The 17,173-nt window shown below is 43.4% G+C and overlaps 1 protein-coding gene across 11 annotated transcripts in view; it reads left to right on the top strand.

The window, feature by feature from the left end:
- pde10a (phosphodiesterase 10A) overlaps nucleotides 1-17,173 on the top strand; it is a 464,697-nt gene that overhangs the window by 391,211 nt on the left and 56,313 nt on the right. For all 11 annotated transcript variants that reach the window (XM_072265304.1, XM_072265305.1, XM_072265308.1 and 8 more), the window contains 2 exons: nucleotides 4,346-4,488; nucleotides 16,431-16,514. In XM_072265304.1, coding sequence (XP_072121405.1) covers nucleotides 4,346-4,488; nucleotides 16,431-16,514 — 227 coding nt within the window. The remainder of the gene's footprint in view (nucleotides 1-4,345; nucleotides 4,489-16,430; nucleotides 16,515-17,173) is intronic.

Here is a 17,173-nt window from a genome sequence, read left to right as displayed (position 1 = left end):
TGAAACAGGTCTCTACAAAGTGACCTAAATTTATTGCAAATATAAAACGCAAAATAATTGATTGGATAAGTATTCACCTCCCTTTAATATGACACACCAAATCATCACAGGTGCAGCTAATTGGTTTTAGTTAAGTGGAGATCTGTTTTTGGAGACCTGTGTGTAGTCAATGCATTTCAATTGATTGTAGTAAAAATACACCTGTAACTGGAAGGTCCAAATGCTGATGAGTCAGTATTCAGGCAGAAACTACACCATGAAGACAAAAGAACACTCCAAGCAACTCTGCGAAAAGGTTATTGAAAAGCATAAGTCAAGAAAATTTCCAAGTCACCGAATATCCCTTGGAGTACAGTAAAGTCAATCATCAAGAAATGGAAATAATATGGCACATTTGTAAATCTGCCAGGAGCAGGCCATCCTCAAAAACCAAGTGACCTCTGACAACTCTGGAGGAGTTACAAGCTTCTGTGACTGAGATGGGAGAGACTGCGCATACAACTGTTGCCCAGGTACTTCACCAGTCGCAGCAGTGACAAAGAGAAAGCCACTGTTGAAAAAAACTCACATGAAATCTCGGCTAGAGTTTGTCAGAAGGCATGTGGGAGACTTTGAAGTCAACTGGAAGAAGGTTCTACAGTTTGATGAAACGAAAATTGAGTTTTTGGCCATCAGACTAAATGCTATGTTTGGCGTAAGCCAAACACCTCCCATTATCAAAAGCACACCATCCCTACCGTGAAGCATGGTGGTGGCTACATCATGCTGTGGGGATGCTTCACTGCAGCAGGCCCTGGAAGGCTTGTGAAAGTAGAGAGTAAAATGAATGCAGTAAAATACAGAGAAATCCTGAAGGAAAACCTGATGCAATCCACAAGAGAACTGCAACTTGGGAGAAGATTTGTTTTCCAGCAAGACAATGATCCCAAGCATAAAGCCAAAGCTGCACAGGAATGGCTTAAAAACAACAATGTTAGTGTCTGGGGGTAGCCAAGTCAGAGTCCAGACCTCAATCCAATTGATTTGTGACTGGGCTTGAAAAGAGCTGTTTTATCACAATCCCCATGCAATCTGACAGAGCTTGAGCAGCTTTGTAAAGAAGAATGGGGAAAAATTGCAGTGTCCAAATGTGCATAGCTGAAAGAGACTTTAACGAAAGGTGCATGTACTATATACTGACTTGAATGGAGTGAATACTTATGCAAGCAATTGTTCTGTGTTTTATATTTGTAATTGATTTAGATCACTTTGTAGAGATCTGTTTTCACTTTGACGCGAAAGAGTCTTTTATGTTAATCAGTGTCCAAAAAAATCCAAATTAAATCCATTGTGATTCAATGTTACAAAAGATGAAAATTTCTAAGTGGGGGTGAATACTTTTTACAAGCACTATATCTGTGAGGGGAAGATATTACTACCGATCCGTACTGACTGTGGTCTCCTGTTGAGAAAGTTAAGGATCCAGTTGCAGAGGGAAATAGAGAGGCTCAGGTTTTGAAGTTTTGTTAAGTACTGAAGAGATAATGTAATCGTTTTAGGGAAGATGCAAAAGAGGTTTACCAAAATATTTCAGGAATGAAAGACTTCATTTGTATGAATAGACCAGAGGTGTTGAATTTGTTCCCATTAGAATAGATCAGACAGCAAACAAAAAAAATTGTGGTATGAGGTAAGCCCCTTTTACCCAGAGAGAGATTGAGGACTGGAATGCACAGTTAAGAAGAGAAGTGAGGACTCATTCATCTGTAGTGTCCAAAGGAATCTCACTTGGTATCGGAAGGGAATGGGATTATTAGGATAGTGCCTACAAAATAGTGGAGAAACTTCACTTCTTTTCATGTTGAAACAGCTCTGTGATTCTGTGGAGTCTTGAATGATTCTTCTATGCAATGTGGCTGAATGGGATAGAATTCAGTCAGGGGTTTAGGAATTTGATCTCCATTTGCTGTGTACTTCTTCTTTTGGTCCCCTCCATATCTGCCACCTCTACACGTGTGATGAGAAGTGGGCCACCTCTGGTTCTATGCCTTTCTGTGATATTTTGTACAAGGGTGGCAAGAAAAGATTCATAAGTGTAAACTAATATCATCTGTTGGAGGGAAAGATCAAAGACATTTGCTAATAGTGACTTTGAGGGAGAGGCATCATCACATTGATGGAGATGAGTTGAATGTTATTGATGGGTAGACAATGATCTGAAAAATTACATCACAGAAGGATGGGAGCATCTGCAGGCTGACTTATTGGAGTACATTGAAAGGGAAGAAGGGAGTAGCACCCACAAGGATGTGCCACTGATCTCACTATTTCTGATCTGAAGGTGAGTTAATTTCTCGCCACTCTGAATCCAGAAGTGGGAAACTATATCTCTACTTTACACCCCTGAGGCAATATCCAGCTGTGCCTCAGCTTACAGGATCTTTGGCATCTTCTAGCAAGGTCACTGAAGCTAATGCAAAGCTGGTATGTTTTTCTGACATTTTAGTATTGTTTAAGTGCATTTGGATAATGTAGCCAAGCATATTTAAAGATCGGCCAAATAGCTATGCATGTTTCGTCAGCTATCAGCCAGACCAATGAGAATAGCAAATTCCCACAACTTAATAACTTGAGTAAAACTGTTGAAATTTTACAGCAGTCAAGTAGTTCCATGTTCACTATTTCTAACAATAATTCCAGAATTTGCATAGTTATTTTTCATGCAGTGCAGCAACATTTGAACTTTGAATTATCAGTCCAGGCTTTTGCATTCATAGTTCTGTAACTTAGTTACAGTGCTTCTAGATTACCATTGTGTATCTGATTCCAGAATCCATCAGATACCATGTTTTCAAAGTGGACTTAAAACTGAGATATGCATGTTGCCTACTCAGTCTAATTGGTCAGGAAATTTAGAAATAGTGTGAATGTGTTTCATTGCATGAAGGTGGTTCCTTAAAGGTAGTAGAGAAAATTTTGTGTTTGCCTCTGGTGACAACCAGTTCCTGGCTCACCTCTCATTGCAAGATTAAAATTAAGTCACCAACATCACCTGAACACATGATCGTAGTTTATATTCAAATTTTCTGATTAGTTATATTAAAACATTGTTTGTTTTAAAATATTAAATATCAATTTGATTGTCTAGAAATATGACTTATGTTTGAAATTTTCAACACCAAATATTTAAACCATTTAATAATTAAATTTAATAATAGAGAATCTGTTAGTATGTTCTACTTTGTAGGAAATTAAAGTTTGAATATTTAATTTAAAATATTTACTGTGAAGTGGAAAAGTATAGCACCATGTTTCTGTGTACTGTGCATTTCAATTTTTTTTTAAATTATCACAAAGGACTTGTGAGGAGTTCCATGAAGTCTGAAAATTTCCTTCCAGATATTCCATAGTATACACATTTGACCCTGAATTGGAACTGAACACGTGTAATTTTGGACCAAGCATATATTGTCCATCAAAGGTTCAAGCCACTTTGCAGCTTATTTGAAAATAAGACCTGCTTGAGTTAGTCTAGTGCTGGGAGCCTCTTTTTATCTAAATACCTGTCCAGTGCATCAGTTGTTCATCAGCTTCCCACAACTCCCCACTCTAGTTGCAACTTCAAACCCTATCCTTGCAACCATTGTGCAAACCCTCTGTTCACCAGTTAGCCCTCTGAGCTTATCACTGTCAACTCAACCTGATCTTCTGTCGTTTGGCTATCAATCTGCTTAACAATTGAAGAAAAAGCCTCTCGAAGTGTAAGACATCTTCAGTAATGCATAATACCTTCAGTTTCATGCTTTGTTTAATTTTGCAGAAGACATTACCAGAAACAATGCATTCACTGGTTTCTTGTATGCCAATACAGTAACACACCTTTATAATCACAATTCTTTTGTCAGGCTGTCAGCTCTTAGCTCTTTAATCAGATTTAGTACTCAGCAAAAAATAGAGACGTAGATGAACATCCTTTAGTCATTTGAATTGTCATCCAGTTAAATCATCTGCATGCAATTAATGAAAACTGCTTTGACTCTTGGAATCTTTGTTTAGCTATGTTTTGTGAGTTAAATTCATGGCAATTTATTCTCAAGAATTTTCTTTTTAGTTAGTACATTTGCCTATATTATAGGAGGAAACTATGTAACATACACATATTGAGCTGGAGGAACTTTTACTCAGAATCATGGATTTACAATTGTATTGATCTTTAATTATGTTGGTGAAAAGAATTGGATCAATTTCTAAGTGCAAGCGAAGCCACATAAAATGCACATGTCTTGATTAATTTGACTAGCTCAGCATAAAGAAATTGCCTGTGAATTTATTTTTGTTCCTCTTCCCCACTTCATTTGTGTATTAGATGTACCACAAAATACAACAGTCAGAGTGCATTTATCGGGTCACAATGGAGAAGCTGGCTTATCATAGTAAATGTACAACTGAAGAGTGGCAGAGCCTCATGAAATCTACTTTCCCCAGAGCCCTTTGCAAGGAGGTTGAACAGTAAGTGCACTTTCATTCAACATGTGAGTTTAGCAGATTGTTTTCTATGAATCTTTTATGTATAGTATTTACCATGTAGGAAAAGGGGACAATGTTCAATGAATCTTCGGAACTAATTTTTAAAGTACTTTTTTTAATGTCCTAAGTAGATATATTAAAATTTGTTCTTACACTACCCCTTTATGGAAAAGATTTTGCAGGCTATCAAGAAGGCAAATGGAATATTGGCCTTCGTTGCTAGTACTGGTGAGGCCGCACCTGGAGTACTGCGTGCAGTTTTGAATTGAATTGACTTTATTACTTACACCCTTCACATACATGAGTAAAAATCTTTATGTTACATCTCCGTCTAAAAGTGCAATGTGCAATTTATAGTAGTTTGTAATAAATAGTATGTACAACAGGGCAGGAGAGTTAATATAACATAGAAATACAATTGTATCAGCATGAATTAATCAGTTTGATGGCCTGGTGGAAGAAGCTGTCCTGGAGCCTGCTGGTCCTGGCTTTTATTCTGCAGTACCATTTCCCGGATGGTAGCAGCTGGAACAGTTTGTGGTTGGGGTGACTCAGGTCCCCAATGATCCTTCAGGCCCTTTTCACACACCTGTCTTTGTAAATGTCCTGAATAGTGGGAAGTTCACATCTACAGATGCACTGGGCTGTCCGCACCACTCTCTGCAGAGTCCTGCAATTGAGGGAAGTACAGTTCCCATACCAGGCAGTGATGCAGCCAGTCAGGATGCTCTTAATTGTGCCCCTGTAGTAAGTTCTTAAGCTTTGGGGGCCCATCCCAAACTTCTTCAACCGTCTGAGATGAAAGAGGTGCTGTTGTGCTTTTTTCACCACACAGCCCTGAGGAACATCTGTGTTGAGGTTCAGAGGGGCAGAGGTAAGGGAACCCACTCTTACTACCTGCCAGCAATCTGACAGGAAGTCCAGGATTCAGCTACACAAGGTAGGGTGAAGGCCGAGGTCTCTGAGCTTCCGGTCTCCTTACTTGAGGAAGGATATACTGGCTTTGGAGTGTAGAGAAGGTTCATCGGGTTGATTCCAGAGATGAGGGGATGAGACTATGAGGAGAGATTGAGTCACCTGGGACTGTCCTCACTGGAATTCAGAAGAATGAGAGGAGATCTTATAGGAACATATAAAATTATGAAAGGGGTAAATAAGATAGAGGCAGGAAAGTTGTTTCCACTGGTAGGTGAGACTAGAACTAGGGGACATAGCTTCAAGATTTGAGGGAGTAGATTTAGGATGGAAATGAGGAGGAATGGCTTTTTCCAGAGGTGGTGAATCTGTGGAATTCTCTGCCCAATGAAGCAGTGGAGGCAACCTCAGTGATTGTACTTAAGACAAGGTTGGATAGATTTTTGCATTGTAGGGGAATTATGGGTTATGGGGAAAAGGCAGATAGGTGGAGATGAGTCCATGGCCAGATCAGCCATGATCTTATTGAATGGCGGATCAGGCTCGACGGGCCAGATGGCCTACTCCTGCTCCTATTTCTCATGTTCTTATGTTGTCTTCTCTAGAATCTGGTTAGGATTGTATTACAGAGTTAATGGCTCAGATCAATGTTCTTGATAATAAATTGTTACCATTTAAGGCTGGGAACCACAAATTTAGAACTCTTAATAGATTACTGAATCGGGGAATTTTGTTCTTGAATATATTTGTTGAAAGGTCAAACGTTCATCCTCTCCACGAATTTTAATTAGTATTAATTTGTTGCTAATTGTTTTAAGTTTTAAATTTCAATGAGTAATGTTAAAAGAATCCAGTTGTACTTCGATAAAGGAGCACATATTTGAAAGAAATGGTATTCCGACAATAGCTGGGACTAGAACACAAAGCTGAATAGCTTTTATCACAGAAATTTGGTTTATTTACATAATTTTGGGGGTGTGACGAAGGCCCGTCACTGACTACGGACGGCACATGGCGCACTCAGTAAAACACTCATCCCTAGCAGTAATAGTGACTGGGTCTGAAACAGAGCTGCTGCATGGAGCTGTCTCATATAGAGGCAGCAGCAACCTGCACAGGTGTGCTGATGGTGGAGGATACCATCTTTAATTGGATAATTGAGTTAATTAGCTTTTAGTTGGTCTAGGGGGAGGGGCTTAGCAGTTATAAGCCTCAGGCTACCAAGGCTTTGGGGTTAGTGGCGGTAATGCACCATTAAGCTGGATGCCAACTGCCGTAAAACAAGATACAGACAGACAGACAGACTTTGGGGTTAGTTTTCTTTGGTGTTTAGTCTGAGGGTGGCTATATATATTTTGTTTTTTTTTCCCCAGTTTTTGTCTTGTTTTGAGGTAAATAAAGCACCTCAATTTATTTTTGTGACTCAAGCCATTTGGTTATTTTTCTTAAACAATTGACCCCCAGTTTTTTGTGACAGGAAGTTGTGAGCTTTACTGTCGTGACCAGCATTTATTGTCAGTTTCCCTTGAATGTAACTCAACTTTCAAATAGGCACTGTATTCTGAGCCTCCTCATAAAAAGAGGTTACCAAGGTGATTGAAGGATGTCTAGAAAGACTTCTTTAAAAATGTAACTTCCCCTTTGCTGGGAGTGGAGAAGGGGCATTGTGAACCTGGAGTCCATGCATTGGTATCAATCAACGTAAATAATATTACTTATGTCCAGCGTAAATAACAAAAGGAATACATCACCTCACAAACTACTTACAAGTATTTCCTGCCTCATCTATGATCTCATTAGGAATTCCTAAGTTAGCATCAGCACTCATCCCAGAACCTATGGAAAACAGCAGAACTGAGCCATCCTCAATTCCAAGGGATGCAGAGCCCTTGAAAATGTGGTGATAAGCTGTTGTTCCACTGTTGTAGTCCTCTGAGTGAATGCACTCTCACAGTGCTGCTCAATTAGGAGTTTCAGTATTTACACTCAACAATGATGACGGAGCAGTGATATATGATGGGGACCGTGCGTAACCTGATGGTAGGTTTGCAAATGTTAATGTTCCTACATGCTTGCCACCCTGTTTGTAAGCGATAAACATGAGGGGTTTAAGAGGTACTGTTGGCATAACCTGGCAAGTAAATGTGGTGCATTTATCAGTGGTACACACTGCAGTGATAATGCATCTTTGAAGTGGGGAATGAATGTTTAGTTTGCTGAATGGAGTACCAGTCAGGCAGGCTGCTGTTTTGTTGATGGTGAGCTGCTTTTGTTATTCATGCTGCACTTAGTCAATAAAATGGATTGTTATACCTGTGAGTCTGTTGGGGTCATATACTGTGTCTGGTGCTCCTGGTGTGGCCTCCTGTATATCGGGGAGACCCAACATAGATTGGGAGACCACTTCGCCGAGCACCTATACTCCATCCTCCAGAAAATGTGGGATCTGCCAGTGGCCTCCCATTTTATTCCACTTGCCATTCCCATTTGACATGTCAGTCCATAGCTCCTCTATTGTCACATGAGGCCACATTCAGCTTGGAGGAGCAACACCTTGTATTCCATTTGGGTAGCCTCCAACCTGATGGCATGAACAACGATTTCTCAGACTTAAGGTAATGCCCACCCACTCTCCTTCACCATTCCCCATTTCCACTTCACTCTCTCACCTTATCTCCTTGCCTGCCCATCACCTCTCTCTGGTTCTCCCCCCTTTTCTTTCTTCCATGGCCTTCTGTCCTCTCCATTCAGATTCCCCCTTCTCCAGACCTGAATCTCTTTCACCAATCAACTTCCCAGCTCTTCACTTCATCCTTCTTCCCCCCTCCCAGTATCATCTATCACCTTGTGTTCCTTCCACCCACCTTCTAACTCTGACTCATCTTTTTTTCTTTAGTCCTGATGAAGGGTTTCAGCCAGAAACGCCGGCAGTACTTTTTTCCAGGCTGCCTAGCTTGCTAAGTTCCTCTAGCATTTTATGTGTGTTGCTTGGACTTCAGCATCTGCAGATTTCCTCTTGTTTTTTATTCCATCATAGATAGACAAAAAGCCTTGAGGTGTCAGGAAATGTAAAACTCATAAAGGTTACCCAGCCTAACCTACACACCCAAGGCTAAAGCGTGAGACCACAGACAAAAGAACCAAGAGAAAAGATTGTGGGATTTGTGAAATAAATAAAATACACTGTAAAAGGACAGGCACAGTAGCACACGTTATCAAAGACAAATAAGAGAAAGCAGACATCACAGAGTGTGAACATGGCCAGCGGAATTCACATTCAGACACGATTTGATTTTATAAGATGTAGAAGCAGAGTTAGGCTATTTGGCCCATTGAGTCTACTCTCGCTATTTCATCATGGCTGATCCAATTTTCCTTTCAGCCCCAATTTCCTGCCTTCTCTGCATATCCCTTCACGCCCTGACCAGTCATGAATCTATTAACCTCTGTCTTAAATATACATATATAATTGGTCTCCAGACCTGCCTGTGGTAAAAAGTTCCACAGATTCACCACTCTCTGGCTAAAAAAAATTCCTCATCATCTCTGTTCTAAAAGGACACCCCTCTATTCTGAATCTGTATCCTCTGTTCTTAGACTCTTCCCACCGTAGGAAGCATCCTTTCCACATCCGTTCTATCAAGGCCTTTCACCACTCAATAGGTTTCAATGAGGTCATCCCTCATTCTTCTGAAATCTAGGGAGTGCAGGCCCAGAGCCATCAAACACTCTTCATATGACAAGACATTCAATCCTGAAGCATTTTCGTGAATCTCCTTTGAACCCTCTCCAGTTTCAGTACATCCTTTCTAAGATAAGGGTCCCAAACCTGATCACAGTTCTCCAAATGAGACTCACCGGTGCTTTATAATTCTCAACATTACATCCTTGCTCTTATATTCTAGTCCTCTTGAAATGAATGCTAACATTGCGTTTGCCGTCCTCACCACAGACTCAACCTGCAAATTAACCTTTATGGAATCCTACACGAGGACTCCCATGTCTCTTTAACATAAGGACATAGGAAATAGGAAGAGTAGTAGGCTATCTGGCCCATCAAGCCTGCTCGGCCACAAGTAAGATCATGGCTGATCTGGCCATGGACTCATCTCCACCTACCTGCCTTTTCCCCATAACCCTTTGCATCTCTGCTTTTTGTATTTTCTCCCCATTTAGAAAATAGTTAGCTCTTTCATTTCTTCTACCAAAGTGCATGTCCATACACTTCCCAACACTGTATTTCAACTGCCACTTCTTTGTCCATTCTCCTAATCTGTCTAAGTCCTTCTGGAGTCTCTCTATTTCCTCAAAACTACCTTCCCCTTCACCTACTGTACCTTCGTATCATCTGCAAACTTTGCAACAAAGCCAGCAATTCCATCATCCAAATCAATAACATAATGTAAAAAGAATTGGTCCCAACACAGACCCCTTTGGAACATGGCTAGTCACTGGCAGCCAACCAGAAAAGGCATCCTTTATTCCCACTCTTTGCCTCCTGCCAGTCAGCCACTGCTTTCTCCATGCTAGGACCTTTACTGTAATACCATGGGCTTGTAGCTTGTTAAGCAGCCTCATGTGTGGCACCTTGTCAAAGGCCTTCTGAAAATCCAAATACACAACATCAACTGATTCTCCTTTGTCTAACCTGCTTGTTATTTCTTCAAGGAATTCCAACAGGTTTGTCAGGCAAGATATTCCCTTGAGGAAACCATGCTGACTACTATGGTCTATTTTATCGTGCGCCTCCCAAGTACCCTGAGACCTCAACCTTAATAGTCGACTACAACACCTTCCCAACTACTGAGGTCAGACTAACTGGCCTATAGTTTCCTTTCTTCTGCCTCTCTCCCTTCTTGAAGAGTGGAGTGACATTTGCAATTTTCCACTTCGCAGAACCATTCCAGAATTCATTGATTCTTGAAAGATCATTACTAATGCCTCCATAATCTCTTCAGCCACCTCTCTCAGAATTTTGAGGTGTACACCATCTGGCCCGTGTGACTTATCTACGTTCAGCCTTTTCAGTTTTCTAAGAACCTTCTCTCTGGTAATGGTAACTTCATATACTTCATGCTTCCTGACACCTGGAACTTCCACCATATTGCTCTTGTCTTCCACAGTGAAGACTGTTGAAAATACTTATTCAGGTACATACAGTCAATTTTGACTGTAAACAAGAGAAAATCTGCAGATGCCGGAAATGCGAGCAACAAACACAAAATGCTGGAGGATCTCAGCAGGCTAGGCAGCATCTAGGAAAAGAATACAGTCGACATTTCAGGCCAAATCCTTCGGCAGCATTGGACACTGCCGAAGGATTTTTGCCCCAAACGTCAACTGTACTCTTTTCCTAGATACTGCCTAGCCTGTTGAGTTCCTCCAGCACTTTTTGTGAGTTTTGACTGTACATGTGGTGTTCTAGAATAAGTGTACCAATGTAATAAAGCCTTATTACAAATGGTACAAAGTATTAACATACTATGTGTTTCTCCATCAGGTTTTAATGCCTTAATAACAAACTTCAGAGGTTGTTAAGTCATTAGAAATCATGAGAACGTAAGAAATAGGAGCAGGAGTAGGCTATCGGGCCCGTCAAGCCTGCTCTGCCATTCAATAAGATCATAGCTTATCTGACCATGGACTTATCTCCACCTACCTACCTTTTCCCCATAACCCATAATGCCCCTACTATGCAAAAATCTATCCAACCTGTGTTAAATGTATTTACTGAGTTAGACTCCACTGCTTCATTGGCAGAGAATTCCACAGATTCACCACTGTTTGGGAAAAGGAGTTCCTTCTCGCCTCCATCCTAAATTTACTCCCCTGAATCTTGAGGCTATGTCCCCTAGTTCTAGTTTCACCTACAAGTGGAAACAACTTTCCTGCCTCTCTATTGTCTATCGCTTTGAAGCTGAACGTAAAGCTGCTGACCCCAGAGAACATTGAGGAACTAGAGAGGGAGTACACAGGTTGGAGAACCTTGAAAGCCTTCTTTGATTCCCCGGTTCACTGGTGGGAAGCCACCAAGGAGAACATTAAGAGGTTCTTCATCCGCAAGGGTATTCAGAAGGCAAGGCAGGAGCAGAGGGAACTGCGTAAACTCCAGACAGAGTTGCAGCAACTTCTCCTTCTGCAGTCAAAGGGGGTGGATGTCAGAGAGGAATTGCGAGAGGTGAAGGGCCGGCAAGCCCAGCACCTCGCCGCTGAATCCTCCAAGATCATCTTCCGATCAAGGGTCCAAACCGTGGAGCAGGACGAGACGTGCTCACGCTTCTTCTTCCAAAAGGTGCACAGGGGGAGCTCTGTGATCCACAACCTTAAGGAAGAGGACGGCTCAGTCGCGTCCTCGCAGACCAACATACTGAGGATCTGCAAGTCCTTCTATGCCGGTCTGTACGACGAAAAGGCCACAGAATCCACAGCCTCCCGCAACTTCCTGTCGTCTATCACACAGGTCTTAGACGACGGCAAGCGGGAGAGTCTGGATCAGCCACTGACCCTGGACGAGCTGACAGGCTCCATCCGTTCCTTTGGGTCGGGTAAGACTCCCGGAAGCGACGGCTTACCGGCTGAGTTGTACTCGGCTCTGTGGAACTGGATGGGCCCAGACCTGCTGGAAGTGTACAACGCTATGCTTCTGGCCGGCAGTATGTCTGAGTCCATGAGGAAGGGCATCATCACCCTACAAGCAGAAGGGGGAAAGGGAGGACATTAGGAATTGGAGACCCATCTCTCTCCTGAATGTGGACTACAAGATCCTGTCCAAGGCTATCGCCAACAGGGTCAAGTCTGCTCTGGGACAGGTGATCCACCCGGACCAAACCTGTGCTGTACCGGGCAGGAAGATCTCAGACAGCCTCGCGCTGCTGAGGGACACCATCGCCTATGTGCAGGACAGGGGGGTGGACGCCTGCCTGGTCAGCTTGGACCAGGAGAAAGCCTTCGACAGGATATCGCACACGTACATGGCGGACGTGCTCTCCAAAATGGGATTTGGGGAGGGAATCCGGAATTGGATCAGACTGCTCTACACAGACATCCGTAGTGCAGTCCAGGTCAACGGGTGGGAAACAGACAGCTTCCCCATCAGGTCTGGAGTCAGGCAGGGCTGTCCCCTCTCCCCTGTCTTGTTTGTCTGCTGCATAGAACCCTTTGTGGAAGCCATCAGGAGGGATGAGGGCATAAGAGGGGTGACGCTGCCAGGCAGTGGAGGGACCCAAGTGAAAACCTCCCTGTACATGGACGACGTCACCGTCTTCTGCTCTGATCCGAGGTCAGTTCGCAGGTTGATTGGCACCTGCGAACAGTTCGAGCTAGCGTCGGGGGCCAGGGTCAACCGCACGAAGAGCGAAGCCATGCTCTTTGGCAACTGGCCCGACCGATCCAGGGTCCCCTTCACCATCAGGTCTGACCACGTGAGGGTATTGGGGATCTGGTTCGGAGGGGCGGAGGCGTGCAACAAGAACTGGCAGGAGCGGACTGCCAAGGTGAAACAGAAACTGGGACTGTGGGGAGGACGCTCCCTGTCGATAACGGGCAAGAACCTGGTCATCAGGTGTGAGGTGCTCTCAGGGCTGCTGTACTTGGCGCAGGTCTGGCCCGTCCCCCGCTCCTACAGCTCGGAAATCACCCGGGCTGTCTTCAGATTCGTCTGGGGATCCAAGATGGAGCGGGTGAGACGGACCGCCATGCACAAGTCCCTGGACAACGGGGGCAAGAACGTCCCCAATGTCGCCCTCACCCTGATGGCCAGCTTCGTATGTGGCTGCATCAGGTTGTGTGTAGAGCCCAGGTATGTGGGCACCAAGTACCACTATGTGCCCAGGTTCTACTTGTCGCCCTGGCTACGAAGGATGGGTCTGGCCCCACTCCCGCGCAACGTCCCAGTCAGATGGTCGTTGCCGGCATACCTGTCCCACGTAGCAAAGTTCTTCCAGGAGAACGCCTTTGACCACAAGGCCATCAGGCAGTGGTCGGCACGAAGTGTCCTGCAGGCACTGCAGGAGAAGGACGTGATGGACACAGTGGGGTGGTTCCCTGAGCAGACTGTCCAGTTCATCTGGCAAAATGCCTCATCGCCAGATCTCACCAACAGGCACCAAGACCTCGCCTGGCTGGCGGTGAGAGGGGCCCTCCCAGTCAGAGCCCTCCTGTACGCCCGGAATGTCGTCCCCGCACCCCACTGCCCACGGGAGGACTGCAGTGAGGAGGAGTCTGTGACCCACCTCTTTGCACACTGCCAGTTCGCAAAGAGGGTGTGGAGGAGGGTGGACGGGCTAGTGTCACGTTTTATCCCCAGCAGCTGCGTAACAGAGGACTCTCTGATCTACGGGCTGTTCCCGGGGACGCACACGGAGACCAACATCCGGTGCTGCTGGCAGATCATCAACTCGGTGAAAGATGCTCTTTGGTCAGCCCGAAACTTGATGATCTACCAGCACATGGAGATGTCCGTGGGAGAATGCTGCCGACTGGCACACTCTCGGCTGCAGGAGTACGTGCTGAGGGACGCACTGAAACTTGGTGCAGCCACCGCAAGGGCCCGATGGGGAAGGACCACAGTATAGGTTTTCTCCACCCGTGGGAGTGGGAGGGGTCGGTGGGCGAGGAGTATACCCCTCAACAATGAGATGCTAAGCTGAACTACTGGAGTGCCACGTGGGTGGCTATAAACACGGATATTTTACTGAGTATAATGGAAACGTATGTAAAGGATGAAAAGTTATTGAATGGTTTATTGTATATATTTATTTTTGAATAAAGTATATTTTGAAATAAAAAAAAATGTATTTCTTTAAGACCTCCTCTCAAATTTTGGAATTCCAGCAAGTACAGTCCCCGGTGACTCAATCTCTCCTCCTAATCTAACCTTCTCATCTCCGGAATCAACCTGGTGAACCTCCTCTGCACCACCTCCGAAGCCAGTATATCCTCCCTCAAGTAAGGAGGTCAGAACTGTACGCGGTACTCCAGGTGTGGCCTCACCAGTATCCTGTACGGTTGCAGCATAACCTCCCTGCTCTTAAATTCAATCCCTCTAGCATTGAAGGCCAACATTCCATTTACCTTCTTGATAGCCTGCTGCACCTGCAAATCTTTATATTATTTCACAGAATAGCACCTGAATATGCGTACAGTAACATGGCTCTGTCTCACAGTTGAAATACATTTACAGTGCCTTATAAAAGTATTCATCCTCAACCCTTTGATCACATAAATGAGTATTACAGCCAGGAACCTTGATCAATTTAACTGAGGATTTTAATTTGTGAATCACGTGCTCCTTTTTCCACAGTAGAGCCAAAAAAATCAGTGAAAATTGTAAAACATGGAAAACTAAAAATTCAAAAATTTTAATGTCAGCAGCTCAAATGTATTCACCCCTTTTACTCAGTACTTAGCTGAACCACCTTTCGCATCATTTACAACCAGCAGACTTTTTGGATATGCCTCTATTAGCTTTGCACAGCGTAATGGAGCAAGATTTGCCCATTACTCTTTGCAAAATTGTTCAAACTGTGCCAGGTTAGTAAGGCAGTGGTGGTATTCAGAGATATTTGATCAGCTTAACGTCAGGACTCTGACTGGGTCACTCAAGGACGTCAAGTTTTTTTATTTGACGCCACTCGAGGGTTGCTCTGGCAGTGTACTTTGGGTCGTTGTCCTATAGCCAGTAGGAAGATGAACTTCCTCCCCGGTATAAGCTTTCTGGCAGAGGCCAGCAAGTTTTTATCTAAGATCTCTCTGTATTTAGCAGTATTCATCTTCCCATCAATCCTGACCAGATTTCCAGTCCCTTCTGCTGAAAAGCATCCCCATAGCATGATGCTACCTCCACTATACTTTACAGTAGGGCTGGTGTTACCTAGCTGATGTGCAGCCATGTGTACTACTTAATGTTGAGGCCAAAAAGTTCCACTTCAGTCTCATCTGACCACAAGACCTTCTTCCACATCTTTACTGCATCTTTTAAGTGACACTTTGCAAAGTCTTTACTGGCGAGAATATGTAGTGTCGTTTTTTTAGCCAGGTATTCTTCCTTGCCGCTCCAGTGAACCAGTCAATGCAGTGGCATGGTGGTCATGTTCACTTCCCTGTCCAGAAGCATTTGTTAAAGAGCAGCAAATACCAGTATTGTCTGTAGATAGAATATAGGATAGTACAGCACAGGAACAGACCCTTCAGCCCTCAATGCTGTGCTAATCCAGCTAAAAACCAATCAAAAACACTAACCCGTCCTACCTACACAATGTTCGTACCCCTCATCTTCATCACATTCATGTGCCTCTCTAAATGTCTCTTAAAAGCCTCTAATATATTTGCTTCTACCACCATACCAGGCAGCATTTCCAGTTATTCACCATTCTGAGTAAAAAAAATTTACCCTCCACATCCCCTTAGAACTTACCCCCTCTCACCTTCAAAACATCTCCTCTGGTATTAGGTATTTCAACCCGGGGAAACAGATACTCCCTGTCTACTTCTATTTATGCCTCTCATAATTTTATAAACCTCTAATCAGATACCCTCTCAGCCTCTACCACTCCAGAGAAAACAACCCAAGTTTATCCAGCCTCTCATGATAGCACATGCCCTGTAGGCCAGGCAGCATCCTGGTAAAGCACTTCTGCACCCTCTCCAAAGTCCCAACATCCTTCCTTTAATGGGGCAACCGGAACTGTATGCAGTACTCCAGATGTGGCCTCACCAGTATTTTATAAAGTTGCAATAACCTCTTGACTTTTGAACACAATGCCTCGACTAAAAAGCAAACATTCCATGAGCCGCCTTCACCACCTTATTGACCTGTGTGGCCACCTTGGAGGAACTATGAACTTGAATCACAATCTACCTCTTTTCAGAACACATTTTTCTCATAAATATCTGCGGTGTAATTTGATTAAATGTGTGAATATTAAATATGTAAATAAGGATGTATGTTTAAAATTAATTATTGTCTAACGTTGGTTCATGTATTGACTTCTTTCTATCTTTAATGTCAGATTCCATTTTGATATCAGCCCCTATGAGGACCTCTGGCCAAGTATTTTTATCTATATGATACATAGTAGCTGTGGAAAGAACAGGTATGGATGTCGGTGTAAATGTAAAATATATTCCATTTTGGTAACTTTTTTCACACAAAAAATGGAGGTACTATAAATTGGTGATTTAAAAATAGGAAATGTTGTACAGGTTAACAATCTTTTAGAAGAAAAGTCAATTTCACAAATTTCAGGAAGTAGATTCCCTAAGATTTGGAGAAAATATATTTAAAAGATTTGCCACCCTCACAAGTGGGATCAGAAGTGTAAAGGGTAAGCAAATCTCAAGGTCCTGGGTGTCAACGTCTCTGAGGGTCTATCCTGAGCATAGCATATTGATGCAGTTACAAAGGAGGTACAACAGTGGCTATATTTCATTAGGAGTCTGAGGAGATCTGGTAGTTCACCAAAGATTCTTGCAGATTTCTACAGATGTACTGTGGATAACATTCTAATTGGCTGCATTGCTGTCTGGTATTGGGGGGGAGGAGTGGGCACTGCACAGGATTGAAATAAGCTGCAGAAAGTTGTAAACTTAGTCAGCTCCATCATGGGCAGTAGCTTCCTAGCATCTGGGATATATTCAAGGAGCACTGCCTCAAAAAGGTAGCATTCATCATTAAGAATCCCCAATACCTAGGGCAGGCCTTCTTCTCATTGCTACCATCAAGGGGGAGATACAGGAGCCTGAAGGCATACAC

The sequence above is a fragment of the Mobula birostris genome, chromosome 8 (genome assembly GCF_030028105.1).
Source record: "Mobula birostris isolate sMobBir1 chromosome 8, sMobBir1.hap1, whole genome shotgun sequence".
In the NCBI taxonomy this organism is placed as follows: domain Eukaryota; kingdom Metazoa; phylum Chordata; class Chondrichthyes; order Myliobatiformes; family Myliobatidae; genus Mobula; species Mobula birostris.
The sequence above is the reverse complement of the archived record's forward strand: the minus strand, read 5'-3'. Positions and strand labels throughout refer to the sequence as shown.